The 27,674-nt window shown below is 41.3% G+C and overlaps 4 protein-coding genes across 5 annotated transcripts; 1 reads left to right on the top strand and 3 right to left on the bottom strand.

Annotated features, from left to right (window-relative positions):
- Positions 1-127: 127 nt before the first annotated feature.
- Positions 128-13,409, bottom strand: LOC120558177 (F-box only protein 2-like). 2 transcript variants are annotated; one of them, XM_039799113.1, is made up of 6 exons: positions 13,290-13,408; positions 11,940-12,005; positions 10,935-11,061; positions 10,353-10,445; positions 10,136-10,274; positions 128-1,319 (listed from the first exon to the last, which is right to left on the bottom strand). In XM_039799113.1, the coding sequence occupies exons 2-6, from the start codon at positions 11,974-11,976 to the stop codon at positions 1,185-1,187; spliced, it is 531 nt and encodes a 176-aa protein (XP_039655047.1). In that variant the 5' UTR covers positions 11,977-12,005; positions 13,290-13,408; the 3' UTR covers positions 128-1,184. The 2 variants fall into 2 exon arrangements, with proteins under 2 accessions (XP_039655047.1, XP_039655048.1); XM_039799114.1 differs by lacking the exon at positions 128-1,319 and adding an exon at positions 6,569-6,654 and having other exon boundaries at positions 13,290-13,409.
- Positions 13,410-19,855: 6,446 nt separating this feature from the next.
- On the top strand, positions 19,856-20,505 carry LOC120557786 (histone H1-like). The gene has a single exon (XM_039798394.1). It carries the CDS (start codon positions 19,856-19,858, stop codon positions 20,456-20,458), a length of 603 nt encoding a protein of 200 aa, XP_039654328.1. The 3' UTR covers positions 20,459-20,505.
- Positions 20,506-24,857: 4,352 nt separating this feature from the next.
- On the bottom strand, positions 24,858-25,367 carry LOC120556766 (histone H2B 1/2-like). Its single transcript, XM_039796486.1, has one exon. It carries the CDS (start codon positions 25,278-25,280, stop codon positions 24,906-24,908), a length of 375 nt encoding a protein of 124 aa, XP_039652420.1. The 5' UTR covers positions 25,281-25,367; the 3' UTR covers positions 24,858-24,905.
- Positions 25,368-26,114: 747 nt separating this feature from the next.
- On the bottom strand, positions 26,115-27,148 carry LOC120556767 (lectin-like). Its single transcript, XM_039796487.1, has 3 exons — positions 27,047-27,148; positions 26,599-26,689; positions 26,115-26,512 (listed from the first exon to the last, which is right to left on the bottom strand). The coding sequence occupies exons 2-3, from the start codon at positions 26,683-26,685 to the stop codon at positions 26,264-26,266; spliced, it is 336 nt and encodes a 111-aa protein (XP_039652421.1). The 5' UTR covers positions 26,686-26,689; positions 27,047-27,148; the 3' UTR covers positions 26,115-26,263.
- Positions 27,149-27,674: the final 526 nt, after the last annotated feature.

The raw sequence follows: 27,674 nt of genomic DNA, 5'->3' as shown, positions 1-27,674 counted from the left end.
GTTTGGTATTTTCTAAAATCAACCTTTATTTTTCTTGACTTAATTTCACAGTGACCTACCTTCTTCAGTCTAGTTTCAGGATAAAGACTTTACTTTGCTAACCCCTTTACCATTGGTAATCAATCAGTTTAAAAAAACATCTTGTTATTTATTGATATTATCCAGATCACACAGAGGTTCATGAATGCTCCAATGTATTGTGTTAGATGAAACAACGAACACAAGATGGCAGCAGGACATAACATCATGGTGAGCTGTGAGGGCGTCATTTCCAAATGGCACAAATCACAGACAGGTACTCTCAGTGTATATGTTTAAACATGATCGAGCCTGATCAGCAACATCAGGAAAACAGATCTGAAGTGTTAGCCTACATACACAATATATAGGCTACTACTGTCAACAGTTTACATAAGGGGCATTTAGGTCAATCAAATTTGGGGATTGTAATGATGAAATGTACAATATCTATCTGGAAAAGAAGTGTTTAACCATTTGTCACTAAGTAAGATATGTCAATGCATCAGAGAGTTACATGGATGGTAGATTATAAGTAGGCCCAGTGTGGTAAATGTCAACATTTAATCTCAAAAACAGAATTTTTGACAATATTTTGTATTCTATCTACTGCCCATTACTTATAAATGAAGACAAACAAAAAAAACCTCATTGAAATCTACGTTTATGCTAACAATTCAATCACCTTGGGATGAGGGATCACGTTCAGTTGATTAGATCTTTGAATGAAAGTTCAACTTGACAAAACAGGCATTGATGTAGTTATTATTTCATCATTTTAATTCGAACTGGAACGTTAAACCACTTGATTGCTTACAGCACCTCCACCCAACACCAGTTCAACACCAGGGTAAGTCCCTGTGCAGAGGTAGCCCTATATCGTTAACAGATCATATTAATGACTGTGTTGCAAGCAGTAATTTTAATATTTCAAAGTTAGTAAAGCCACCGTGGGAACATGATGGGGTTTTGTTTTTTACAGATCTGTAATGTTTCATAGCAGCATTATGTTTCCACAGCATGAACAGCATTGTGATATACAGAGGTGTGCACAAGGCAAAGCATGGTCCTCTTGAAACCTGGAAACCTACACTCCACTCTAGAGTTGTTAAATTACTCTAGTTATCTGTCCCCTCCGTCCTCATTTTTCTTTCTTTTCCTCTCTTTCAGACCTCGACGGTAACGGAGCTCCCAGTGACCCGGACTCCAAACCAACCGTCCCAGAACTTGGTGTCTTGTCCTCCATGTTCAAAGGTGATGAAACGCAGTCCAGGGCCGTAGTCAGAAAATGTATGTTTGATCTGGAGTTCAAACAAAATAAAAATCAAAAAATACTGTGATCTGTACAGTCTGGTGAGTGTGTAGATGAGAAGAACAACAGTATCAGTTGATTCATTTAGTGCCCAAAAACATCTTTACATTCAAGAGACAGTGGTTGTGTCCCAAACCGCTTATTTGCACACTTCAAACACTTAGTTTTAAGTGTAGAAAAGCCAGAGCACTGAAAGTACCCTGATGACCCCCTAAAAACGGTCATAAAGTTCAGTGTGGAACGATGGACCCTACTCGCACTAAACGGGCCCCATCTCCACTACAAAGCGGAAGGGGAGGGACCAGGGACGTCGGCAACACCCTTGACTGGAGCAGATTGATCTGGAGAACGTTCCGTGGGTCTGGCCTTCTCCCGAATTTCAAACCGCCCATTATGGCGCTCGCTCGAATACGACACGTATTTTAAGAAAATAGTTCACCGAACGTTTTCGGAAAACATTTTAAGCGAAATAGGCGCGGGGCTGCTGAATCTGTCTTCATTTCAGATCGACAACGCTCAGTTTAAAAGATTTTTATCCCGATTTTGAGAGGAAGGCGCGAGGCTGCACCGCTACTAACTTGCATACAGGAAAGCCCGTAATTTTTGGCGGGCTGGAAAATCGTTAACCCGTGCTGCCTCTGCGCCGCCGTTCATACACACATCCCACTCATTTCCAGTAAGTGTTTTAACACAAGTGTTCCTTTTGGGGACAATACTAACCATTGAAAGTGCGCACCGGAGGAAGTGGTCAGTGCACATTAGCAGTGTACTGACGGAAGTATGCTGCATGAGACACAGCCAGTGCCCTCTAGTGGCTGCAGAAATTATGATGGAGGGAAGGAGGAAGTCAGGTGACAAATATTGAGCCGACAAAGTCTAAGACGGGGATGAGGTCGGGTGGATTGGTGAACAAAATACTGCACTTTTAACACTAAAGACCCTGTTCAACAGTTAATATTGCTTAAAACAAAAACATGACCACGATCATTCCCAACCCTTGAAGGAGACATATTATGGTCATGGTCACATATTATATTATTTTCATTTTCATACTTGTATTTTGGGATTCTACTAGAACATGCTTTAATGCTCATATATATCGTATATTATAAAGCCCAGTTCAGACCAAAGAGTCGCGATGAGACAAAACCGTTTTAGAACGTTGCAGGGAAAAGTTGCAGCAGCCTGAACTGACCCATCTCAGCTCGAATCAAGCCATCTTGATTACCGCGAATCCAGCTTGTCAAGTAGCCAGTGGCTGGTGCTTTAGAATGTAAGGGACGTCATATGTTTTAACAGCCAATAAACTCATAGAAAAGTCAGCTGGTGGAAATGGCGGTGTTTTGGACAGAGGATCAAGGAGCACCTGCAAGCATGAGCGAGCGCCGGCTTTAGCTAGAAGAGAGGAAGAAGGACATATAACAAAGCGTTGAATGAGAAAAAATGTAAAATTGCCGTTTCAGAACTACTAGCAAGCACCGTAGCAGTATCTCACTATCCCATTCATATTTTAAGATGCTACAAATTATATCCAGCTACAAAAAGCCCGGAAAAGTCGGAGGTTAGAACGGGAAGTACAGAGACTGGTTGCTATGAAGATGATACACCATCTCGCCTAGTCAAATTGCTGTAAACCGTCAGGTTTCAGAAGATGGGGTTGGGCTAAAGGTGAATTATACTAGACGGATCCAAGGTGAGCTACCATGCATAAACGTCAAAATGACATAATATCCTGCCGGGGCTACCGATTTATGCACGCAGGTCGCGATAGCTCTTTTTTCAGCAGCGCCAGCGACAAAACGTGGAAACAGGTGGCCTGAACGAAGTTCGTCAATAAACCAGATGAAGGACTCTCAGAGTGACTCGCAAGTCTCTGGTAAACTACTACTGGGTTAAGATGAGTTCTTTTATAGTGAATGAAAGGCTTTGATCTGACTCAGCTAGGTCATCATGTTACCTTTTTCTTCTTCTAGTCTGTAGAAAGAGCAACATCGGGTCGCCTTTGCTCGTTAGCACCACCTCTGTTCAGGAGAAGACTGCAACTAGTGTCGGAAAGCACCAGGCGCAGGTATAAATAGTCAATGCTATTTCATGACATCCCATATAACGCCGCCAGTGGGCATGAATGGGCAGATATGATATATAGTAATATATATAGATTATAATAAAAATGATAATTTGAATTATAAAAAGGAAAGAACAACGGGGCAGCAAACGTCAAAGAAAGATCTTCGTCTCGGGTGATTGTCCTGTGTTTTTCCCTCAGACACACATTCTTCCTCCTTCCGGTTGCTATTGGGCAAATGTGCGGAGTCAAACGCTTAGCTCCACCACGCCGAAAAACACTCCCCGAATCCGCGACTGCAGTCAGGCGCATTACCATCGGGTAGCGGATCTGTGTAGTTCGTATGAGACATAATGAGACATTATATATATTATATATGATACACAGTGTAATGGACAACCGCCTAACCTAGGGACGGACGGAAGCTGGCTTCCAGTGTTGCTTTAATAAGCCCGCATGGAGGTAGAAGGGGAGCCAAATTTGAATAGCGAGCTCATGAAGATAACGAGCCTTTGCCTTGGCCCCGATCCTTCGGACAAAGAGCAAAGCAGCACCTAGTGGAAGAGGGCGTCATCTGGCAAAAATAGTTGAACCTGGCTCAATTTTTGCCAAACGCTAACATCATCATTCCTGTAGTGGATCACTTCTAGTAACGAGAATGCCGAAATTTCTACCGTCGACTCAAGCGATTGTAGTGAGGAAAGATAAAATAGTTGCTGCCATGATAACTTTCCAGGTTTGAAAAACTGTTCAGGAGTAAAAGTTGTGTTTTAGGTCTGGATGAGCCATTAAACACATACAAATCTGTTGGACTTCTCTTTGATTGTATTTTGTTGTCTAACCGGTAAGGTCCCAAACTAGCCTGGGTGAACCCTGATTAAACTTCCTCGCAATTTGAGATTTGCTCTGCAAGTTAAGCTTAGCCATTAAACCCATTTCCAATGTCCCCAAAAATCAGCACCAAATCACAAACTTTAGGGAGGCTTTACACCAATCACAACCCTGAGTGGAGCTAAACGCAGCAGCTTTTCATCACATACCGCCTTAGCTAAAGGCCACTCCAGATGTGTCTGATTTGGTTGGACTATCCAACGCTCCAGAGGCATGAGTAAGCGCGGTGTGAGCTCTTTGGAAATGAACTGTCAATGAATCCTTCTTCCTTAAGACCCACCCCCTTTACAACTGAGAAGGTGGTTGTGTCAGCCAGGTTGGTTCTTAAACTAAGACTACCAACGAGTCAGGGAAGTATGATTAGCACCTTAGTTGCTTTAATGTATGTAGAATCTATAGTAAGAAGTAGAGAGGTCTTGTATTCACTGAAAAAGTTTGTAGGTCAAGAAGAAGGAAACTCCTGTATGATCCTTGATTCTGCCCAGCAACTCGACATTTGGTAGGTGATAATCTGAAGGGATACCACCATTAGTCAGTGGCACTAAGCACTAAGAAGGGATACATGCATGTAACTCTTACCATCTTCACGTAACGGAGGTTGACCCAACTTTCCAGAGAAATCCTCCTCTACAATCAATCATCTCTTCAACAATAGCTAGGCACACACGCTTTTTTCAGGAAAGCAGGAGGATTTTGCATCAAAATAAGTGGCTTTCCAATGTAAGTAATCACCTCTATTTTCCCCTAGAATGCTTTAACAAAACAAATAATGATTATATAGGAAGCATAGTTTCACATCCCCCTTCGTACTAAAAAATTAGAGTTTGGTTGAATTAGAGAGTGATAGAATATATTTTCGTCTAGAAATAATTACTTATGAACAAAAGTTTGTGTGAAACATCTCCTTCCTGTCAGGTCATCTTTCTCTGTAAATAAAGTCCTGATAATAACAGTTTGAATTGTTTTGGTATTTTCACAAATCAACCTTTATTTTTTCTTGACTTAATTTCACAGTGACCTACAGCCTAATAAAGTCTAGTTTTCGGGATAAAGACTTTACTTTGCTGCCCTTTACCATTGGTAATCAATCAGTTTAAAAAACATCTTGTTATTTATTGATTGTTATCCAGATCACACAGAGGTTCATGAACGCTCAATGTATTGTGTTAGATGAAACGAACACAAGACAGCAGGACATAACATCATGAGTGAGCTGTGGCGTCATTTCCAAATGGCACAAATCACGAACAGGTACTCTCTCTGTATATGTTTAAACATGAGCCTGATCAGCAACATCAGGAAAACAGATCTGAAGTGTTAGCCTACAAACACAATATATAGGCTACTACTGTCAACAGTTCACATAAGGGGCATTTAGGTCAATGAAATTTGGGGATTGTAATGATGTAATGAAATGTGAAATGTACAATCTCTAGCTATCTATCTATCCATCCATCCATCCATTCATCCATCTATCCATCCATCCATCCATCCATCCATCCATCCATCCATCCATCTCTCTATCCATCTGGAAAAGAAGTGTTTAACCGTTTGTCACTAAGTAAGATATGTCAATGCATCAGAGAGTTACATGGATGGCAGATTAGAAGTAGGCCCAGTGTGGTAAATGTCAACATTTAATCTCAAAAACTGAATTTTTGACAATATTTTGTATTCTATCTACTGCCCATTACTTGTAAATGAAGACAAAAAAAACCCTCATTGAAATCTACGTTTATGCTAACAATTCAATCACCTTGGGATGAGGGATCACGTTCAGTTGATTAGATCTTTGAATGAAAGTTCAACTTGACAAAACAGGCATCAATGTAGTTTTTATTTCATAATTTTAAGTCGAACTGGAACGTTAAACCACTTGATTGCTTACAACACCTCCACCCAACACCAGTTCAACACCAGGGTAAGTCACTGTGCAGAGGTAGCCCTATATCGTTAACAGATCATATTAATGACTGTGTTGCAAGCAGTAATTTTAATATTTCAAAGTTAGTAAAGCCGCTGTGGGAACATGATGGGGTTTTGTTTTTTACAGATCTGTAATGTTTCATAGCAGCATTATGTTTCCACAGCATGAACAGCATTGTGATATACGAGAGGTGTGCACAAGGCAAAGCATGGTCCTCTTGAAACCTGGAAACCTACACCCACTCTAGAGTTGTTAAATTACTCTAGTTATCTGTCCCCTCCATCCTCATTTCTCTTTCTTTTCCTCTCTTTCAGAACCTCGACGGTAACGGAGCCCCCCCGGACTCCAAACCAACCCGGCCCCCAGAACTTGGTGTCTTGTCCTCCATGTTCAAAGGTGATGAACGCAGTCCAGGGCGTAGTCAGAAAATGTATGTTTGATCTGGAGTTCAAACAAAATAAAAATCAAAAATTACTGTGATCTGTACAGTCTGGTGAGTGTGTAGATGAGAAGAACAACAGTATCAGTCGATTCATTTAGTGCCCAAAAACATCTTTACGTTCAAGAGACAGTGGTTGTGTCCCAAACCGCCTATTTGCACACTTCAAACACTTAGTTTTAAGTGTAGATGCTCAAAAGCCAGTGCACTGAAAGTACCCTGATGACCCCTAAAACGGTCATAAAGTTCAGTGTGGAACGATGGACCACCTACAAACGGGCCCCATCTCTAACACAAAAAAAAAACCCGACCGCAACAGGAACAGCTCGTTCGGGCTCACCGTCACGTATTTTACGAAAATAGTTCACCGAAACACGTTTCTGAAAACATTTTAAGCGAGAAATAGCGTTGCAGCTGCTGAATCTGTCTTCATTTCAGATCGACAACGCTCAGTTTAAAAGATTTTCGTCAGATTTTGAGAGGCGTGCGGCGGCCGCTACTACTTGCATACAGGAAAGCCGCCGTTTTTTGGCGGGCTGGAAAATTGCGTTCACATGTGTTGCCTCGGCCGTCGGCGTTCAGTCCACACACATCCCACTCATTTCCAGTAAGTGTTTTAACACAAGTGTTCCTTTTGGGACAATACTAACCATTGAAAGTGGGCACTACGGCAGGAAGTGGTCAGTGCACATTAGCAGTGTACTGACGGAAGTATGCGGAATGAGACACAGCCAGTGCCCTCTAGTGGCTGCAGAAATTATGATGGGAGGGAAGGAGGAAGTCAGGTGACAAATATTGAGCGACAAAGTCCACATCGGGATTAGGTCGGGGTGGATTGGTGAACAAAATACTGCACTTTTAACACTAAAGACCCTGTTCAACAGTTAATATTGCTTAAAACAAAAACATGACCACGATCATTCCCAACCCTTGAAGGAGACATATTATGGTCATTTTCATTTTCATACTTGTATTTTGGGATTCTACTAGAACATGCTTTAATGCTCATATATATCGTATATTATAAAGCCCAGTTCAGACCAAAGAGTCGTGATGAGACAAAAACGTTTTAGAACGTTGCAGGGAAAAGTTGCAGCAGCCTGAACTGACCCATCTCAGCTCGAATCAAGCCATCTTGATTACCTGCGACTCAGCTTGTCAAGTAGCCAGTGGCTGGTTTTAGAATGTAAGGGACGTCACATGTTTTAACAGCCAATAAACTCATAGCAAAGTCAGCTGGTGGAAATGGCTGTTTTGGACAGAGGATCAAGGAGCACCTGCAAGCATGAGTGCGGGCGCTCAAAGCGAGCAAGAAAGTGAAGAGAGGGACTTATAACAAAGCGTTGAATGAGAAAAAATAAAATGCTTTTGCCGTTTCAGAACTACTAGCAAGCAACTGTAGCAAGTATCTCACTATCCTCATTCATATTTTAAGATGCTACAAATTATATCCAGCTACAAAAAAGCCCGGAAAAGTCGGAGGTTAGAACGGAAGTACAGAGACTGGTTGCTATGAAGATGATACACCATCTCGTCTAGTCAAATTGCTGTAAACTGTCAGGTTTCAGAAGATGGGGGTTGGGCTAAAAGGTGAATTATACTAGCCGCATCCAAGGTGCGCTACGCCATCGTAACGTCAAAATGACATAATATCCTGCCGGCTCCCCGATTTATGGCGCAGGTCGCGTAGCTCTTTTTTCAGCAGCGCGGGCAAAAACGGAAACAGGTGGCCTGAACGGAAGTTCGCCGACAACCAGATGCCAGGACTCTCAGAGTGACTGCAAGTCTCTCTGGTAAACTTACTGGGTTAAGATGAGTTCTTTTATAGTGAATGAAAGGCTTGATCTGACTAAGTAGGTCATCATGTTTACCTTTTTCTTCTTCTAGTCTGTAGAAAGAGCAACATCGGTAGCCTTTGCTCGTTAGCACCACCTCTGTTCAGGAGAAGACTGCAACTAGTGTCGCTAGCACCAGCGCAGGTATAAATAGTCACGGCTATTTCATGACGTCACATATGCACGCGCCAGCTGGGCTGCGGTTACTGTAAAACACGTTTTAATGTGGGCGGAGCTAAACGTTTGACTCCGCGCGGGCGCCATCTGGTGGCGGAGATCAGGCAGCACATTCTTAAACGGCAGATTATAATATGATATATATTAGATATATATAGATTATAATAAAAAATGATATTTGAATTATAAAAAAGGAAAAGAACAACGGGGACAGCAAACGTCACACGCGGAAACGATCTTCGGTCTCCGGGGTGAAAGTCCTGTGTTTTTCCCTCAGACACACATTCTTCCTCTTCCGGTTGCTATTGGGCAAGTGTGCGGAGTCAAACGTTTAGCTCCACCCACGTTGAGCCACTCCTCGATCTGCGTACTGCAGTCAGGGCGTACTCGATCGGATAGCGGATTTATAGTTCGAATGAGACATAATGAGACATTATATATATTATATATGATACGACAGCGGTAATGGACAATTCCGCTTCCAACCTGTAGGGGGACTGAAGCGGGAAAAGTGCTTCAGTGTTGCTTTAATAAGCCTGCATGTGAGGTAGGAAGGGGAGCCAAATTTGAATAGCGTAGCTCATGAAGATAACGAGCCTTTGCCTTGGCCCGGATCCTTCGAGACAAAGAGCAAAGCAGCACCTAGTGGAAGAGGGGTCATCTGGCAAAATAGTTGCACCTGGCTCAATTTTTGCCGAAATGCAACATCACATTCCTGGAGGATTACTTTGTAACGAGAATGCCAAATTTCTACCGTTTACCTCGCGATTGTAGTGAGAAAAGATAAATAGTTGCTGCCATGATAACTTTCCAGGTTTGAAAAACTGTCTGTGAGTAAAAGTTGTGTTTTAGTGTCTGATGAGCCGTTAAACACATAAATCTGTTGACTTCTTGGATTGTATTTTGTTGTCTAACCGGTGTCTTAAACTAGCCTGGGTAAACCCTGACGAACTTCCGGCAAATTTGAGATTTGCTCTGCAAGTCAGTCTGGCGAAGAGCCCATTGAAACCCATTTCCAATGTCCCCAAAATCGAGGCATCAATCACAACCGCTGAGGCAGGCTTTACACCACTCGCAACCGTTGAGGTGGGCTTTACGCGACGACGAGCAGCTTTTTGTTTACATTCAACATGACGGCTACCGAAGCGCAGCGTCACCCAGATCGTTGGTCTGATTGGTTGGACTATCCAACGCGCCCAGAGGCATTTGAGCGGCATCCGTTGGTGACGCCCCTTTGTAAATGAACTGTCAATGAACCTTCCCCAAGACCCACTCTCAGTTACAGCTGAGAAGGGTCTGGTGTCAGCCAGGCTGGTCTTAAACTAGACGCCACTACCAACGTAGCGCCAGGAAGTAATGAATGGGGACTTCTGCGACCTTAGTTTGTTTAATGTATTTGTAGAATCTCTCTGACTGTCATGCTTGTCCCTGTAGGCTACTGAATGTGCAGAGTGTTCCCCTCTCTGTGTACCTGTTTCCACGAGCAGTCGTCAGAGTCGGGGTCAAGAGTCACATGATCAGGTTTGAACTCCTGTATGACCTCTTGATTCTCGTCCAGCAGACTCGCGGACATTTGGTAGGTGCAGCCACAATCCGTCCTCCCGCAGTACCTGCGGGATGAGCCGCCCATTATTCAGTGGCACTAAGCACTTAGAGAAGGTGCATACATGCATGTAACTCTGTCTTACCAGTCTTCCACTGTAATGGGAGGCTGAGCGTCCAACTGTTCGCCAGAGAAATCCTCCGCTAACAAGTCAATCACCTGTCTCTTCAGACACAGCCTAGGACACACGTTTTTTTTTTTTCAGAAAGCAGGAGGATTTTGCATCAAAAATAAGTGGCTTTCCAATAAGTTATTGAATTATATTTTCCCCAGAATGTCTTTAACAAAAAACAAATAATGATTATATGAAGCATAGTTTCCCCCACATCCTCTCACTAATAAATTATAGTTTGTTGAATTAGAGTGATAGAATATATTTTCGTGTGGGCATTCGCTTCAGAAACTGGATGTAGTAGCAATGTGTTTTTCTACATACAGTATCTCTCCCATTTGTTGATAGTTACGCATATTCCCAGACCTTTTTCCCATCTTTTTGTAGTTTGTACATATTCATCTTACATCTATTCTAAAATGGTATACATGTTTGTAGTTGGATTTTTGGACTCACTAACTAGTAGATACAGACTGCAGCTGTGTTGACCAGTGCATTGCATTTGTAGTATTTAAATACAGCCACATGACTATACATACAGTAATAAACACTCACTCAAAGGAGGTTACAAAGTATTTGGTCACTCCGTCGAGGCAGAAGTCGTGGCCACAGTCTCCCGGCATGTCCTCCACTTTCCACTGACTCCCACCGTTCTCTGTCAGCTCCCAGAAGTCCAGCTGTTCTGGGAGGGAAATGCACAGTCTCAGGCTGCCAATAGCAGTATTGCCTGCTTTCTACCATGTACACTATCAAGTTTTTACTGAGTCAAGTTCAATTACAAGAGCAGGTTTAGATAAGTTTGACCAACAACAAAAGGAAATGGTACTTTGACAAAACACAAGACCCATTTACTGGCTTTGTTTGAAGAATCAACCACATCTCAAGGGGCTGCTGATGAAGACCATGAGATACAGTTAACATTCTGGGATAGGGGGAAAAAAAACTCTGGGTTGTTTGTATTTCTTTAGTCTCGTTTTGCCAGACCTTCCTCCACAGCGCTGTGGAGGAGGGTCTGGCTAGTCCACACAGCATTCCGGGATGCTCTGGTTTATTGGCATTTCTTTAAACCAATCACAATCGTCTTGGGCGGTGCTAAGCGCAGGACAGAGCCATGACCCTGCTGCGCAATAGCCTCGGGAAGGAACTTGTTTTGGTGGAACGTGTGTACGTTCAAACGTTTTAGTCGTGCAACAGAAAACTCTGATTGGACAGATTTACCCTGCAGAGATCTGAGGAGCAGTTAACCATAGTCCTCACAAATCCACCAGAGTTTAAAATTCCAACACAAAGAAAGCTGAAGGTAACGGACATCCGGCCGAAAAGCCGCCTCTAGGAAGTGGAACATTGTGGATATAGACTAGTATTTCTTTAAACCAATCACAATCGTCTTGGGCGGTGCTTAGCCCATGGAATCTTTAAAAACGTTATTATTATATTCCTTGGCTAAGCCCCAGATGCATCAACGGTGCCCTAGTAAAATAGATAGCTGAAGCTGCACTGCACATCTGGTTAACCACACTACATAGTTGCAGATCCTCTATGAAGAAAATGACCTCTTACCTTCCCCGCTGGGATTCTTTAGCAGGTTGTTGACCATGATTACAGCTTATACAGAGTAGGCAGGGCCTGCACAGGAGAAACAGGAAACACAAACTCAGATCAATATTTGTCTGTGCTGCAGTTTCAATCGGGCTGCCCGGATCCCATCCAACCTGCCCGAATCAGACACTGATTTTTGTTCCAAACTGCATCTGCGTCCTCACCAGACGTATGCTGCCATATCCTCATGTTATTGTCCCAAACACGCACACACATTCAAGGATCGATTGACTGCTTTAGACTGACTGCAGTGTTTGTGATCTTAAGTAGAATTTAAAATATATTACTGTAGACACAAATACGTAAATATGTAAGTACCGAGAGACACGGTGTTGGGTCCACCAGTATTGAAAAGGTTAAAAACAAAAACAGCCCATATGAAGGTGGACCCAGGTCATCTCCGCAGATTCCAAACACTAATACCTATCTGCTGACTCACAGCACAACAGATGGGCGAAAAGCCACCCTCTTTACATGCTGAATAGAAGCTATCACAGAGGATCAACCCGTCATCAAACAGACATCAAGTCAGCAGGAAAACAACCTGGGATTGCATGTTGCCGACTGTACAAATCAGTGGTTCAAGGGCCTGTTTTAGGACAGTTTTGAAGGTGTCCCGATGCCCGAGTGACACTAAAATGTATAGGAATGACTAGTAATATACTATTTTAACTTTTTCTAACCACTATTGACTACTGTACATAACAGATCAGAAAGCCCAAAGCATTCCTTGTAATTCTTTTTTATATTTAATTTTGATAAGAAACCGGCTACCACGTGACTGTCGGGAAGAACAGGATCAGGCAATTTCTCAGCCATCTATTATTACTCACTCAAATATGATCTCTCTCTGTCAGACAGGATTTGAATTGTCTTCAAGAGGTGTGTACGACTGCATGAACGTAGACTGAGAGAGGTTTCTTGTTATCCTCATTGAGTGGAAATTACAAGCTGTACTGCAGTTAATCTTTGTTCTCTAGTGGAAATGGGTACTACCTGCCTGTTTGTTCAGAGTTTGTAACATTAAAATAAGTCACAACACAAACAATGTTAACTATGTGTTTGGCTGTTTGTAAGAGATGCACAGAGAACAGAAAATACTTTAGTCTACCAGATTTGTATGCATTAAACCACACTTCTTGCATTTCACAGCTCACTGAGGCTCCACACAAAAACAGCTGAGTCATCTGCCCCTGCAGACTCAAAGGCATACGCATAAACAATGCAGAACATGCACCAGATGTCATGCTCGACTGTAAATGACACGCTCTGCTCGGTCTAAACACGTAAGACAGTGAATGTGTTACTCACAGCCAGGGGAAGGTGAGTGCAGTCTTCTGTTTCGTCTATCTCTTTCTCTCACTAAACTTGAGCTCTTCTGCAGGGTACCTCCCTCGTCACTGTGTGGTTTATATAGCCAGGAAGCGCACACACACACTCACACATGCAGTGAGAGAGAGAGAGAGGGGAGGGAGGGAAAGGAGGAGGAGAGACATAAAACACCCAATCTGCAGGTTGGGAAAGCATCCATCCAGCAGAACCACACACGCACACACTCAGCACAAATGTCAGTTAGAGCAAACCCATCAATACCAACAGTGGAATAAAACATCCATGCTCTTCTTTAAAGGTCAGAGTTTATGTTGCACAAGTTAACAAAAGGAATAAATACAAACGAATACAGTAGAAAGATGTAAAATGCCCAGGGAGGGGTTTAGGAGATGGGTTAAGGGCCAATACCTAAATCTAAAACAAATGCATGAAACAATATCAAAAAAGGTACATCAGTCCAACCTTTCCAGGTCATGCAGAAGGTTACAAAAAGCGACAAAAATGTTGATATCTTGCCTGGGACACCAAATTGGTTAGGGCCAGCTGTGTAGACGTGTTCTATAGGAACAACAAAAACAAGTAGGAACCTGAAAATGAGCATACATGTCTCCTTATAATGAAAACAAAATATGGCAACAGATAGTAACAATAACAAACAAATATACCATTAGTTACTGTATTTGCCTCGTTGCACTGCCTGGGCATCTAATCTCTCTTGTTTTTTTATTGACGAAGTAAACGATGAAGTGTGTATGCATGACACCAATCCTAGAATTTCACTTTCACACACACTTTTAAGGTGTGACAACAACTCACACTTTTTCATTCTTACTGCTACATTGAGTTTGGTGACATCACTTAAATTTGCATTGCTCCGAGCCGAGTTCTGCTCACATTGCAATTGGTCTCTCTTTTTTAATTCTATGCAAAGCATGGAAAGGTACACAATCTAGACCAGTTAAAAAACAGCTACAGTTCATAGAAGTCTAGGATTGATCGTCAAGAATGGAAATCACTTAATGCTGCCTATGCATATACAGGACATGTTGAAAGTCTAATCAAATCAAGATTCAGATCAAGCTTTATTTGTCATTGCATGAATACAGTGTATTAACACAACGGAATTCAAGGTTCCACTCCAGATCAGTTTAACACTCACCCACCCACATATACAGCACATGTATTATGGGATACAGACAACTGACTGACACCCTCCCATCCCTCCCTGACAACACACACCCTCCTGCACACATATATGTAAGACAGCAGCAGGTTTCAGCATATGAAAGAAAGTTCACAAATGAAATAATGTCCAGGGGTAGTGTGGTTGGTCATGACAGGGGATGGGGGATGGGTTGGGGTGGGAAATGGCCATTATTGCACAGGGTTATTGTTTGTTCAGTGAACGTATGGCCCAGGGGAGAAAGCTGTTTGTTAGTCTGGCGCTGCGTGCTTTCATTGACCTATAGCGCCTGCCACAGGGAAGCACAAAAAATGTAAAGATGGATACAGTAACATAACTTTGTTGGTGTCTTGTGTTGATTTAACAATCATTTTCTACTGCTTCAGTAGACCCTAAAGGTGTACATACGCACCAGGCAGAATATATTTACAGTACTGTGATATTAAAACAATGCTATTTACTTGCACTGAAATCACCCTTAACCATGTATCAGTGTTCTCTGAATGTCACATCTTGCATCTGGGTCATATTCATTACTCGCAGCCACCCTAAAGCTATAGTGTAAGTTTCTGAACATAGCCATACTGAGAAATACAGAGAGAGTTGTGTGGAGCAACTCATTTGGCAACGGCTTGAAGGAAACAGACGTTCATGAATATAAAAAGTTACGCACTAAAGCTTTAAAATACTGATATTTGTGATGGGGCAAGTAACACATATCACCTGCAGAGGGAAGTCATGGACCACCAAAACATGTGGCTGAGTGGTGTAATGCAGTTTTTGCAGTCAACTGATAAATGCACATATGAAATGCAAAGATATTATAATAATTATTATTATATTATAACATTATCTCAAAAACCCGAGATAAGAAAATCTGGGGTGTTCATTTTAGACTATTATACTTGTGGTGAAGATCCCTATTTTCTCTTACATTGGGATTTCCTTACCTATCTTCCTTTCCTCTCCTTTCTTCATCACTGATTGGTTTTGTGCTTCCAGCGGTCACCCCTAATTACCTGATTGAGTTCACGTGGTCACTCCTTATTTGAGACACTCGAGATTTTCACTTTCACATGGGGCGGCTGCTGATTCGCCAGCGCGTGTGTGTTTTTGGTTGGCCTTACCATTTTTGAGTGGAAATGAATCTTGGTCAAATGGACTCCGAGTCCTTTGACCCCCTTGCTTTGTTTTTTTTAAAGAGCTTTATTAAATTTTACAAAATTACAGTTTATACACCAAACATCACAATATAAAAAACAACAATGTTTTTCCAAAATTACAAATTATACATTAAATATCACAATATAAGAAAAAAAAATGAACGATACCAGAGACAAATGTGCAAATTGGGCTATTAAAAGTGCGTACAGTGCAAATAGTCTTTCATAAAGTGCATTCAGAGTCTTCATAAAGTGCTGTAGTTCACAAAGTCAGAGAGCTCCAAGGAAGGAGCTGTTTTCTGTCCATTGTTTTTCTTCTTTTCAGCTCAGTGAGCACTTGTTTGCACACTTCATCACTGCTTATGAAAATCTGTTGTATAGTCATACAACATCTAGTTTTCCACAGCTTAAAACAGACAATACATATGATTATTTTTAACAGTTCCTTTTGTTTCTCTGGTAGAGGTTTGTCAACAATACAGTACATGATAGATTTATATGAAAGATCAATATTTATACCATACATTCCCAATTTGTCCCAGACCTCTTTAGCCCTATAACTGTCCATTAATAAATGCTGCTGTGTCTCATCTTCATTACAATTAAGCATGGGACATTTTTTTGTTTTTACATAGCAACTCCAAGAAACAACAGCTCTAACAGCGAGTCTATTTACAGACATCAGCCATCTCATGTCACGGATACTCTCTGAAATGTTTTTATTATTTAAAGATTTCAGGAACTGGGTTCCTTTGATATGCGTTACATTTTTATAATTAATATATCCACCATATTTATAATCATTAATTAAAAAAAAAATCATTTTACTTGTGAGGCCATTCCAGTCAATTTTAAGATTTTCATATTCATACATAAAATCACCATAAATAAGGTTGTACTCTGGACCTTGTCTGGCTCTCCCTCTCCTTTTCCTCCACTTGGAGCGATCAGCGGTCCAGAGAGCATTCCTCGAGATGGCTGCTGACATGTTTTTAATAAAAGCAATGTACAATTTAATTCCCATATCTACTGCCCCTAACCCCCCATATTCTTTACTTTTATACATGATTTCTCTTTTTGTTACTTCCCTAGTTGTACCCCAGACCAAATTTACACACTGTTTATTCAATTTCATTATCATTTTGTGAGATGGAGGAAAGATGTTTGCTAAAAACAGGAGTTTGGATAAGATGAAAGTTTTGACAATATTGACTCTTGATTTATAATTGGTGTTTTTATTTTCCCATTTTTTAACTTCTTCTTTAACTTCACATTCACATATTTTCCCAGTTTTTTTCACTACAGTCTTGATTACAAATGGTCAAGCCCAAGATTTTAATTTCATCCTTTACTTTAATATTGATGTCACGTTTCTTACTTTCCGCTCCAATCCAAAGTCCCTCTGTCTAATCATGATTTAATTTAGCCCCCGAAGTCAGTTCATATAGGTTTAGGTGATTAGTTAAGACATCCATCTCCATCTGATTTTTAATAACAACAGTGACGTCATCTGCGTAGGCCATGGCAATGATTTTGGGCGCAAGCCCAACCCGAGTACCAGATATGAGCCTCTCAGAGTTTATGGTTTTAATAAGGGGGCTGATGGCCAGGATGTATAGAGCGGCACTAAGAGGACAGCCCTGTTTCACCCCTCTCTCTACATTAAAAGGTTCTGTTAACACACCATTTACATTAATACACACACTAGATTTAACATACAGACATCTAATCAAATGAATAAAACTTTCTGGGAAGCCATAAGACTTCATTACCGCCCATAAATAGTCTCTAGAAATATAATCAAAAGGCCTTTTTTTGGTCCAGCCCGATTATATAGAAGTCTTTTTTATCAGGTTTATTTATCATTTCTCTCAATATACAAAGGTTATCCCACATCAAACGGCCTTTAATGGCACACGTTTGTTCTTTTTCTATAATTTCATCTAATATATTATTTAATCTATTCATAATTACTTTGGCTAATATTTTATAATCAGTATTCATTATAGTCAGATGTCTGTAGTTATTAATGTCGTTTTCATCACCTTTCTTATATAATAAACACATTACACCCTGATAAAAGGATTCCCCCATACAGCCACTGTTCACACCTTCATTATACATCTCTGTGAGGACGTTTGTTACGTCATCAATATTTAACTGATAAAACTCTGTAGACAGACCATCAGGGCCCAGTTCAGTGAGCTGTATGAGGGAAGCTTATCTAATAAAATATTTGCACAACCACTATCTATTTCTACATGTTTATATGCTTCTATACATAATTCTCTGATCACTTGTCTTTTCTGCTTTTCATCAAACACTACATCACCGTCCAGTTTCTTTATAGATTTAATAAATTTGCTTTGAATTTGCTGTTGTCCAGCTTTAAGAGTATGTATTACATTTCCTCTATTATCTGTATTAGTTTGTTTATAAATGTTATACAATATTTCATTATTAAGGTTATCTATTTGTGTTTTTAATTCCGACATAATTTCATCATCTGAATTTGATCTTTTCTTCATCTGTTTTAAGTTAACGTATTGTTCCATCAATGCATTATATTTTATATTTTTAATCTTATTTATTTCTCTACATTTAAACCTAAAGAAATTCTTTAATCTTAATAATTCCCACAACTCAATGTGAGATCTAGTTAAACATTTCAACTGTAAGATTGTATGTATCTCTTGTTTTAATTAAATTAATAAGTCTGAGTCCTTCAGGCTCTGAGAGTTTAGCTTCCAGAAGCCCCTGGTTTCTGAAGATTCAGAGGAAACGACGGATTTAACTAAAAGATGATCAGAGAAATCATTTAATATTGTACCATAATTAAGAATTTTAAAATGGTTTGAGATATATATGCGGTCTATGCGGGTCTTTGTCTTATGATCAAAACGGGTAAACTGGCACCCGACAGGGTGAATATCACGACACACATCTATTAATTTGGCTGAGTCACATATTTCTTTTAAAAGCTTACCTTCAGATTGTGGTTTAAAAACATTGGAACTACATATATCATTTTCGTCTGTGACTGTGTTAAAATCACCACACAAAATAAGTTTAAATCCAACTGTCAAAAGCTCTCTAAGTCTTTTAAATAATTAAGTTTTTTTTAACTCTTTCCGGAGCAGTGTACACGTTTATAATTCGATATTTTTCACTCCTATAATAACAATCAATCATAAGCAATCTCCCCGGAATTATGTCTCTTCTTCGTATTATAACAACATCGTTAGTTTTAAAAAAAAAATACCAACACCATCGGCTCTGCTTTCCCCAATAGATATTACACTTTGTCCTTTTTTCCACATATTACACACATCAGTGACGTCATTATGGGTATTCAGTCTGAGCTCTTGAGCGCACAGAATATCAAAATCTGTGTCTAAAAGATATTTCAATTTCGTAGATCTAAAAGCTTTAGACTGGATGCCACGAGCGTTCCAGGTGGATATTTTTAAACAGGACATGATGTTTTTGGGGAAAAGCTAAGCCTATGGTGATGGTTTAACATCCACACGTTTGTTTTCTTTATATGTTATAGTGCGATTTCTTTTTTTTCTCTTTTTAACTTCCTCATAGGGAGGGTCATGCTGAAACTCTGGAGAAGGAAACTCGGGTGTCGTGGAGAACGAGCCCGAGTTACTGTCACATGGAGCGGAGTCAGCGTTATCAGCAGCGGGGGTGCTGCTGATAACGCTGACCGGCTGTAAGACCAGTAGAACTAAAATCTGAACTGGGACTCTCACTAGCGCTCTCACAACTCTGTTCATTTTCTTCGTTTTCATCACCATCACTGTCACTATCGTCACTCATGCTTTCTATGCTACTTATGCTCAACTCTTTCTCCTCACCTGATTGAAGGGAGACTTCAGGAGGGGGGTTCTTGGTCTGCAAGGTGGGTTGAGTGAGATGCTGCTGCTGGGACACTGGAGCATGTTTCGGTCCTCCAGGATGATGAGACGATGGTTGTTGTGGCTGTCCTCCAGACTGCCGGGTCGGCGGTAGCTGGCTGTCGCTGGTTTACTACAGGCTGCTGGGTCTCTGGTTGTTGAAGCGGTCCTCCAGACTGCCGGGTCGGCGCAGTATCCCAGCTGAGAAAGGCCCTTGATTTTATTGACGAAGGATTTAGGACAGTTCAGTCAGACTCTCTGTGTTACAGTGAGTAGGAACAGAAGCTTGAGTAGAAAATGGCAGAAGTAGCTCCTGCCGCCTCGCCGGCCAAAGCAGCCAAGAAGAAGGTTTCCAAACCGAAGAAGGCCGGCCCCAGCGTCAGCGAGCTCATCGTTCAGACTGTGGCCGCTTCCAAGGACCGGAGCGGCGTGTCTGCGGCCGCCCTCAAGAAGGCTCTGGCCGCCGGAGGCTACGATGTGGATAAGAACAAGGCCCGCGTCAAGACCGCCATCAAGAGTCTGGTGGCGAAGGGGACTCTGGTCCAGACCAAGGGGACCGGGGCCTCCGGATCCTTCAAGATGAACAAGAAGGCTGTTGAAACCAAGGCTAAGAAGCCGGTCAAGAAAGCCGCTCCTAAAGCCAAGAAGCCCGCAGCGGCCAAGAAGCCCAAAGCAGCGGCAGCTAAGAAGCCAGCAGCCGCTAACAAGTCCCCAAAGAAGGCCAAGAAGCCCGCAGCGGCCAAGAAAGCAGCCAAGAGCCCTAAGAAGGCCACAAAGAGCCCCAAAAAGGCGACCAAGAGCCCCAAGAAAGTGGTCAAAAAGGCCCCTGCAGCCAAGAAAGCCCCCGCGAAGAAGGCTGCCAAGCCCAAAGTGAAGAAGGCAGCCCCCAAGAAGAAGTGAGCTGTAGTCCGTCTCATCAACAAACGGCTCTTTTAAGCGCCACCACATCATCCTCAAAGAGCATTTTCCATTTTAATCTTATTGTCATAAACGGCACGCTTTATTATATCAAGAGTAAACCCAATGGTTATAATTTCTTTACAATAAGAAACACGGCCTAATACGAGAAAGTTGTTTACCCTTTAAAATCAACAAGCTCCTAAATTTTATTTTATACCTAAACAAGAACACATTCTCACTTGTATCCAATGTTTTCACACAATTGATAATCCAGTAAAGAATCCACACATTGCTACACATTTCAGATCAATCAATTTATTACTGAAGGATACAGGATTATTTGTCTCTTGGATGATTCAGAACAAGTTTTAGTTGTCAGTGTAAATTCGTGGGTAAAGCTGACCTCTATATTTCAGGGAATGCGTCTCAACACATTCATACACCAATTTATTTATATATTAAAGGGGTGATAGAATGATTATATAGGGTATTTCACACTGTTCCTTATGGTCTCCTAATGGGGTATGTAACATTGGTTGGGCTGAAAATGGCCTGGTTGATATTTTACTGGCCCTTATGCATCCCTGTGTTTTGGCCCTATTTGTAACAAGAGCTTTTCTGCCAAATATGGTATGGTCATGAATATTTAGATAAGCTGCGCGCTGATTGGTTGAGCGACTTGCCATACGCACACATCAGAGACGCGCGCTGATTGGTTGAGCGAATCCCCAATACACATACATTAGAGAAGCGACAGAATCTCATATTCCAGACACTGCAATGTTTCATTACCAAATTCACTTCTGAGACTTTTTAAATGAGAAATCAACTATATAAAGCTGAAATATGGGCCGTTTTACAAAAATTGATGGCTAATTGCAAATTTGGTAAGACGTGTCGGACTTTAGGAGCTCCACACAGTCTGACGAGAAAGCGGCAGCCTGCTGGGCTCCATACCCAGCGCAAAGTCACCCTTTGTGGATACTGCACTACGGGGCTCCGCGGCCAGCTGCCGGCATAACTATAATATATTTACGGTTTGAATTTCGTCACGCCACTTATATAACATCATTCCCCAATGTCTTATAAAGCTAACCGTTGTGTCCGATTTGATTTTAAGTAAGTAAGTAAGTAAAATTTATTTATAAAGCGCTTTTCACAGATAAAATCACAAAGTGCTGTTCAAAAGAATAGGTAACACAAACAATATAAAATGTATATACATATGTAAAATTAAAGTGACACTAGTGAAAACCCATCAACCAAAAGCTTTCCTAAATAAACATGTTTTCAGATCCTTTTTAAAAGAGACAACAGAGTCTGCCAGACGCATGGACAGGGGCAAGGCGTTCCACAGTCTGGGAGCAACAGACTCAAAAGACAGGTCCCCTCGAGTCTTATAACGAGTCTTTGGGACTAAAAGCAGGTTCTGGCCAGCGGACCGAAGGGTCCGGCCAGAGGAATACGGCTTCAAAAGGTCCAGAATGTACTGTGGGGCCTGACCGTTTAAGGCTCTGAAAGTCAGTACTAAAATCTTAAAATCAATTCTGAATTTTACAGGGAGCCAATGGAGAGTCGACAAGACTGGAGTGATATGAGACCTTCGAGGAGCACCTGTTAAAAGCCTAGCAGCAGAATTTTGAACAATTTGCAATTTGTTCAGGGCAGACTTATTCAAACAAGTAAAAACAGAATTGCCGTAGTCAAGTCTTGTTGATATGAAAGCGTGAATTATCATTTCCAGATCCTTTTTTGACAATATTTTTCGTATTTTACAGATGTTCCTAAGATGATAAAAGCAATTTCGGACGAGTTGTTTTGAGTGTGTCTCCAAAGACATGGCTTGGTCAAACACAACCCCCAAGTTTCTGAGGCTGGAATTGAAAGAGAGGCCCAGAGAGCCAAGGTGCTGTTTGATCAGTGGGATCTTATGGTCTGGAGCAAAGATCAGCGTTTCAGTCTTGTTTGAATTTATCTGCAGGTAGATAGTGGCCAGCCAGTCTTTGATTGAGGACACACACTCTAGGAACAGAGACAAACGATGGAACTCTGCATCATTAAAAGAACAATACAACTGGACATGGTCGGCATAGAAATGATATGATACATCCTTGAAGCAACCAATAATTTGACCAAGTGGCAAAATGTACAGTAAAAACAAAATAGGACCAAAACTGACCCTTGTGCCACTCCGCAGGACAAATTGGTCACATCAGACTGTACATTGTTTACAGCAGCATTAAAGGTTCTGCCATGAATATAGGAAGAGAACCATTGAAGTACAGATCCTGATAGTCCCATCTCATTTTGAAGCCGATTGATCAGTATACTGTGATCCACAGTGTCAAAAGCAGAAGTAAAATCAAGAAGTACAAGTACAGTGTAGCGGCCAGAGTCTGATGCCATCATCACATCACTAGAGACTTTGATAAGGGCTGTTTCAATGGAGTGTAATTTTCGAAAACCAGACTGAAAAGTATCAAACAGGTTGTGCTGCTCCATAAAGGAGGTCAACTGGCATGCCACTACTTTTTCCAAAATTTTGGAGATAAATGGAAGTTTAGATATGGGCCTGTAGTTATTTGGTTCTGAAGGGTCAAGATTGGGCTTTTTAAGGATCGGGTTTACCACAGCGTGTTTGAAGTAGCTGGGGACTGAGCCAGATCTAAGTGACAGGTTAATTATTTTTTCCACACAGGGGCCGACAATATCAAACATTTTCAACAATAGAGTTGTTGGGACAATGTCAGCGGGGCTCGAAGACGGTTTCATAATTCCTGTTATGGTCTTCACATCCTGTAGGCTGACAGGAGTGAAGGACGACCAAGACGACACCGGTGAAAACTCAGTAGAACAAATACTGATGAGTGGAAAATTAACTCTGGCCCTAATGTCATGTACTTTGTTCAGAAAAAACGACAAAAAGTTGTTACAATCCTCATGTACACAGGCACAAGAGGAGCCGAAGGTGCAGTCATTTTTTAAGGCATTTTTATGAACGCGAGGCGTCTTTGTAGGACGAGCAGCTGCTTGCTATATGTCCCATTCATTACAATGGGGAAATATCGCAGCTTGCTCACTTTCGCATAACTAAAGTATATTTACAGTTTGAATTTCGTCACGGCATGAATATTACAGATTCCTCAAGGTCTTACAAAGCTTAGCTAACACTTGTCCGATTTTGGATTTCAATTGAATGTATTTTTGTGAATGTCAGAGTTAGGAGGAGGCTAGCTAGCTCTCATTGATGGACTCCATCTCACCACGGCTCTATCAATGAGACTCGCGGACAAGAGGCCTTTATTTCCCCGATTGTTTGTTTAAATAATTCAACACACATACCCATTATAAGATTAACTGGAACCTGCGGGCTGCGGTAAAAGATTGCGGGCGTAACAAGCTTGCTGACACTGCGGTCAGGGCGGCGATGTAGCAACCCAGGCAGCACCAACACCGGCACTAAACTCCGACACAGTCGGAGAAAATTTGCAATTAGCCATCCATTTTCGTAAAGCGGCCCATATTTGAGCTTTATATGGTTGATTTCTCGCATAAAAAATTTCAGAAGTGAATTTTGTAATGGAATAGCAGAGATCTGCGTGACCTAGCTACATTCAGAAAACTACCTGATCTCAGGTCAGTTGTGTAGCTTATGTAAATGTTGGGGCGTGACCGTTCCCTTAATACACCCATGGCTGTGACAAAGGTTCCGGTTTTTGGGAGGTTGACGTCAACTTCCAGCTTTGTTGAGATTCGCCCGTTTTCAGCGGCAGTTTCAAAATATGAGATTTTCATAGTAAAGGGGTGTCAATGGGATTTTGAGCTTCTATGTATGTCCTATTTACCCACCGAACTGTCGTTATTCAACTATGACAGGGTAAAATCGGTTTTGCATTCTATCACCCCTTTAAGAAGTACCTTCATTTGGTAAAGAAAGTGCTTTAGTCAAGACATCTCATTTACATTTTTTCCCCCTTTTACATTATGATTGGATAATCTTATGGACTTTTTTCACAGCAGACATGTTGACTTGTCATAGTAGGAAAACCACAGCTGAAATTGATAACCTTAACGATGGCTCAATACCTTCAAGTCTCACAGTAAGATATTTCATAGGGTCAGTATGCCCAATACCAGGGTCTCTCTTAAGTGGAATGCAGCCATCATTAATGGTTTTGAATACACCTGTGCTATGACGGGTCTCCCGTGAGAAAGGTCTATTCTTTTATTAATACTGTATATTACCTTAAGCTGACCGGTTCCCATTTAAATTACACCTCAGTTACTATAGAGACCAGTTTATCTTTGGTTACTATAGAGATCCTGAACATTCTTCAAATTACTTTCTATAGTGTTTAACAGTTTTTCCAAGGACAACAGGAAGACCTCTTTAGATGAAGTGGGTGGCTCTTAAAATAGCCGTTGTGTTGTTGGTGTCCCAGCAGGTTTACTTGGAGCTGGTGTACTTGGTGACGGCCTTGGTGCCCTCAGACACGGCGTGCTTGGCCAGCTCCCCGGGCAGCAGCAGCCTCACGGCGGTCTGGATCTCCCTGGAAGTGATGGTGGAGCGCTTGTTGTAGTGAGCCAGACGGGAGGCCTCGCCGGCGATGCGCTCAAAGATGTCGCTCACAAACGAGTTCATGATGCCCATGGCCTTGGAGGAGATGCCGGTGTCGGGGTGGACCTGCTTCAGCACCTTGTACACGTAGATGGCGTAGCTCTCCTTCCTGGTCTTTCTCTTCTTCTTGCCGGTCTTGCTGACGGCCTTAGAGACGGCTTTCTTGGAGCCCTTCTTGGGCGCTTTGACGGATGGTTCCGGCATGATTAGTTTGGAGAGATCTCCTAAAAGTGGAATGTAGTGACGCAGCACAGAACGTTCAATTTGTATCCACTTGATGCAAATGTGACTGTGCTGTTGCTCGCACAGGATTGGTTGACTCCCGAGCACAGGACTGAGCATGCGCTGAACAAGAAGCCGTTACTGTGAGCAGATGTATTTATTGTCGGGAACAAAGAGAAGTAATAGGTTTATGATTGACAGCATTAAGGGAACGTGTTCATAAGAAATATCACTACAGCATTAGTCTCGCTGTGCTACACCATTAACAAGGTTGTGAACTAAACAGGATAGATCATTTTCTAAAAAGCACTTGACTGTTGATAACTTTAATAAAACATAGGCCATTAGTGAAGTTACTTTGTTTAAAAATCTGTTTAACATAATTGTATTATAACCTCTTATGGACGGTTATGTTAAATTATGAGAAGTGATGCCATGACTCATGGATAGACTTACCAAATTAAAGCACTGAAATTGAGATTTTGAAGTCAAATGGGAACTAACAGCAGGTGCTCAGTAAACTCTGAAGTCCAGTGGACACTCCTGAACCCATCAAGCCAGTAAGTGTTTATTCAGATCTGGTTGAGGGATAATATAAACTAATTTAGACTTGGGTATTGTTGCAATGAAGTTTATTAAAAAATAGTATATAAAATATTTTTATAATATAAACTCATGTAGGCCTACTTGATGCTGCCTTTAGCTCAGTTATTTGAACTGATAACTGACCAAAATGTGTTCCTTACCAAGATTACTTTGATACAACTTCAAAGTAAAAAAAAAAAAAATAAGTTGGTCACAAAGAGAAGAAAAACATTTACAGTGAGAAAACATGCTTTTATTGGATTCCAGATTACATAGCAGGTAGTTTTACTGTAATTCACACTGACATTCAAAGATGACTTGTACTTGCAAACCATTCAATTTAACAAAGCTTTGTGAGGTCATGTGAAGACATAATTTCATCATGAGCTCCAAACTCTTTGAAAGTTTCTGGTCAACTCCAGTTTGCCGCCATCGGTCAGCTCAAGACGGCACATTTCGCACGGACTATTGATGTACGTCCCTGAGCTCCACTTGGCTTGGCCATGCTGGTTGTAAACAACCAGGTTGCCGTCAGCCTGCATGAGCACGTGGACAGCACCTGATCCATCAGTGCCTGAGGCCCACACAGGCCGGTTGCCAGAGTCATAGACGACAAAGTTACCATCTCCCTGCAGGCAGAAACAGACATTTAACGGATATCCAAACAATCACACCAAAATATAGAGTGAGCATTTCATTTTAGAGGGTTACTCACCTGAAAGATAGCCTTAAACTGCCCGTTGTTGGAAGTCAGAAATTGGTCCTGATGGAGCTGATCATTTATAGACAAGAAGTTCTTCATAATTCTGAAAGAGACAAACAACTAAATCTGTGACGTTGCATTGACCGTGTGCGTTTTTGGCATTTCTTGTATGCTGCACCAGTAATTTGTAACTGAATAGTAGCTCTACTTTTGATTCTGACATTGAAATAATAAAATAAAAATACATTTGTAATGATCCACCTCAGTTCATAACTAGAATGAGCATGATGTACCAATTATGAACAGATTTAAGCATCCTGTAGTGACTCTGCATCAAACTATTATTGCTCAGTAATGTATTCTCTATTACAAATAGATAAATAAACCTATAATAACTTACACAAGTAATTACATTAAACTACTCTTGCTCAGTAATGTATAACTCCATCAGCATACTTACAGTCTTGAATGTCACACCAACCTGTCTGTGAGAAGCAGTGAAGGAGGTGAAATTCAGGTCTTTATATCTGGTAGGCCCGCTGCCCCTAGGTAGCTTCTCCTAATTGCAGGATTGGAGTCTGGTGTGTGGGAGTCAGGGTTCCAGCTGCCTCTCATCTACCACAATCAACCTCTGCTTCATTTACCCGTCATTCCTCCACTCTGCATCACAGTTCAATCACACTCCTGAATGAAATTCTTATTCATGTATTCACTGTCAGCTGATTTATAGATGGGGAAAGAAAAAAGAAACCTTTTTTGCAACAAAGTTTGTGTGTGTGTGTGTGTGTGTGTGTGTGTGTGTGTGTGTGTGTATAAAGAGTTGTGATTTAATGAGAACAATGTCACAATATTTTAAGAAAAGAACTCATAATAAAAACAAATAACTACATGATTTGTAGGCTTTAGTTAAAGTAAAATCAGTATTTTAGGGGTTAGGCTCTAAAATGAGCACCAAACTTTTTGAGTTACGGTTACGCCACAAGATGTCACACTAATCTTACTGCAGTCTGTATTCTTCACCTTGCATGGATATTCCTGTGTATGGTTACATGGAACAACTGCATATAAAAATACTGTTAACATGCTCT

The sequence above is a fragment of the Perca fluviatilis genome, chromosome 4 (assembly GCF_010015445.1).
Source record: "Perca fluviatilis chromosome 4, GENO_Pfluv_1.0, whole genome shotgun sequence".
Lineage (NCBI taxonomy): Eukaryota > Metazoa > Chordata > Actinopteri > Perciformes > Percidae > Perca > Perca fluviatilis.
Note: the sequence above shows the minus strand (reverse complement) of the source record. Positions and strands in the feature narration are given on the sequence as shown.

Bases quoted from the DNA above. Each gene is read 5' to 3' on its own strand.
- LOC120558177 (XM_039799113.1), bottom strand. From the start codon at position 11,976: ATGGTCAACAACCTGCTAAAGAATCCCAGCGGGGAAG. The intron at 10,446-10,934 runs GTGAGTGTTTAT...CGTGTGTCCTAG, and splicing joins TACTTTGTAACCTCCTTTGA to GCTGTGTCTGAAGAGACAGG. The intron at 1,320-10,135 runs GTACACAGAGAG...TTTGAACTCCAG, and splicing joins ACGACTGCTCGTGGAAACAG to ATCAAACATACATTTTCTGA.
- LOC120557786 (XM_039798394.1), top strand. From the start codon at position 19,856: ATGGCAGAAGTAGCTCCTGCCGCCTCGCCGGCCAAAGCAGCCAAGAAG.
- LOC120556766 (XM_039796486.1), bottom strand. From the start codon at position 25,280: ATGCCGGAACCATCCGTCAAAGCGCCCAAGAAGGGCTCCAAGAAAGCC.
- LOC120556767 (XM_039796487.1), bottom strand. From the start codon at position 26,685: ATGAAGAACTTCTTGTCTATAAATGATCAGCTCCATCAGGACCAATTT. The intron at 26,513-26,598 runs GTGAGTAACCCT...TTCTGCCTGCAG, and splicing joins AGTTTAAGGCTATCTTTCAG to GGAGATGGTAACTTTGTCGT.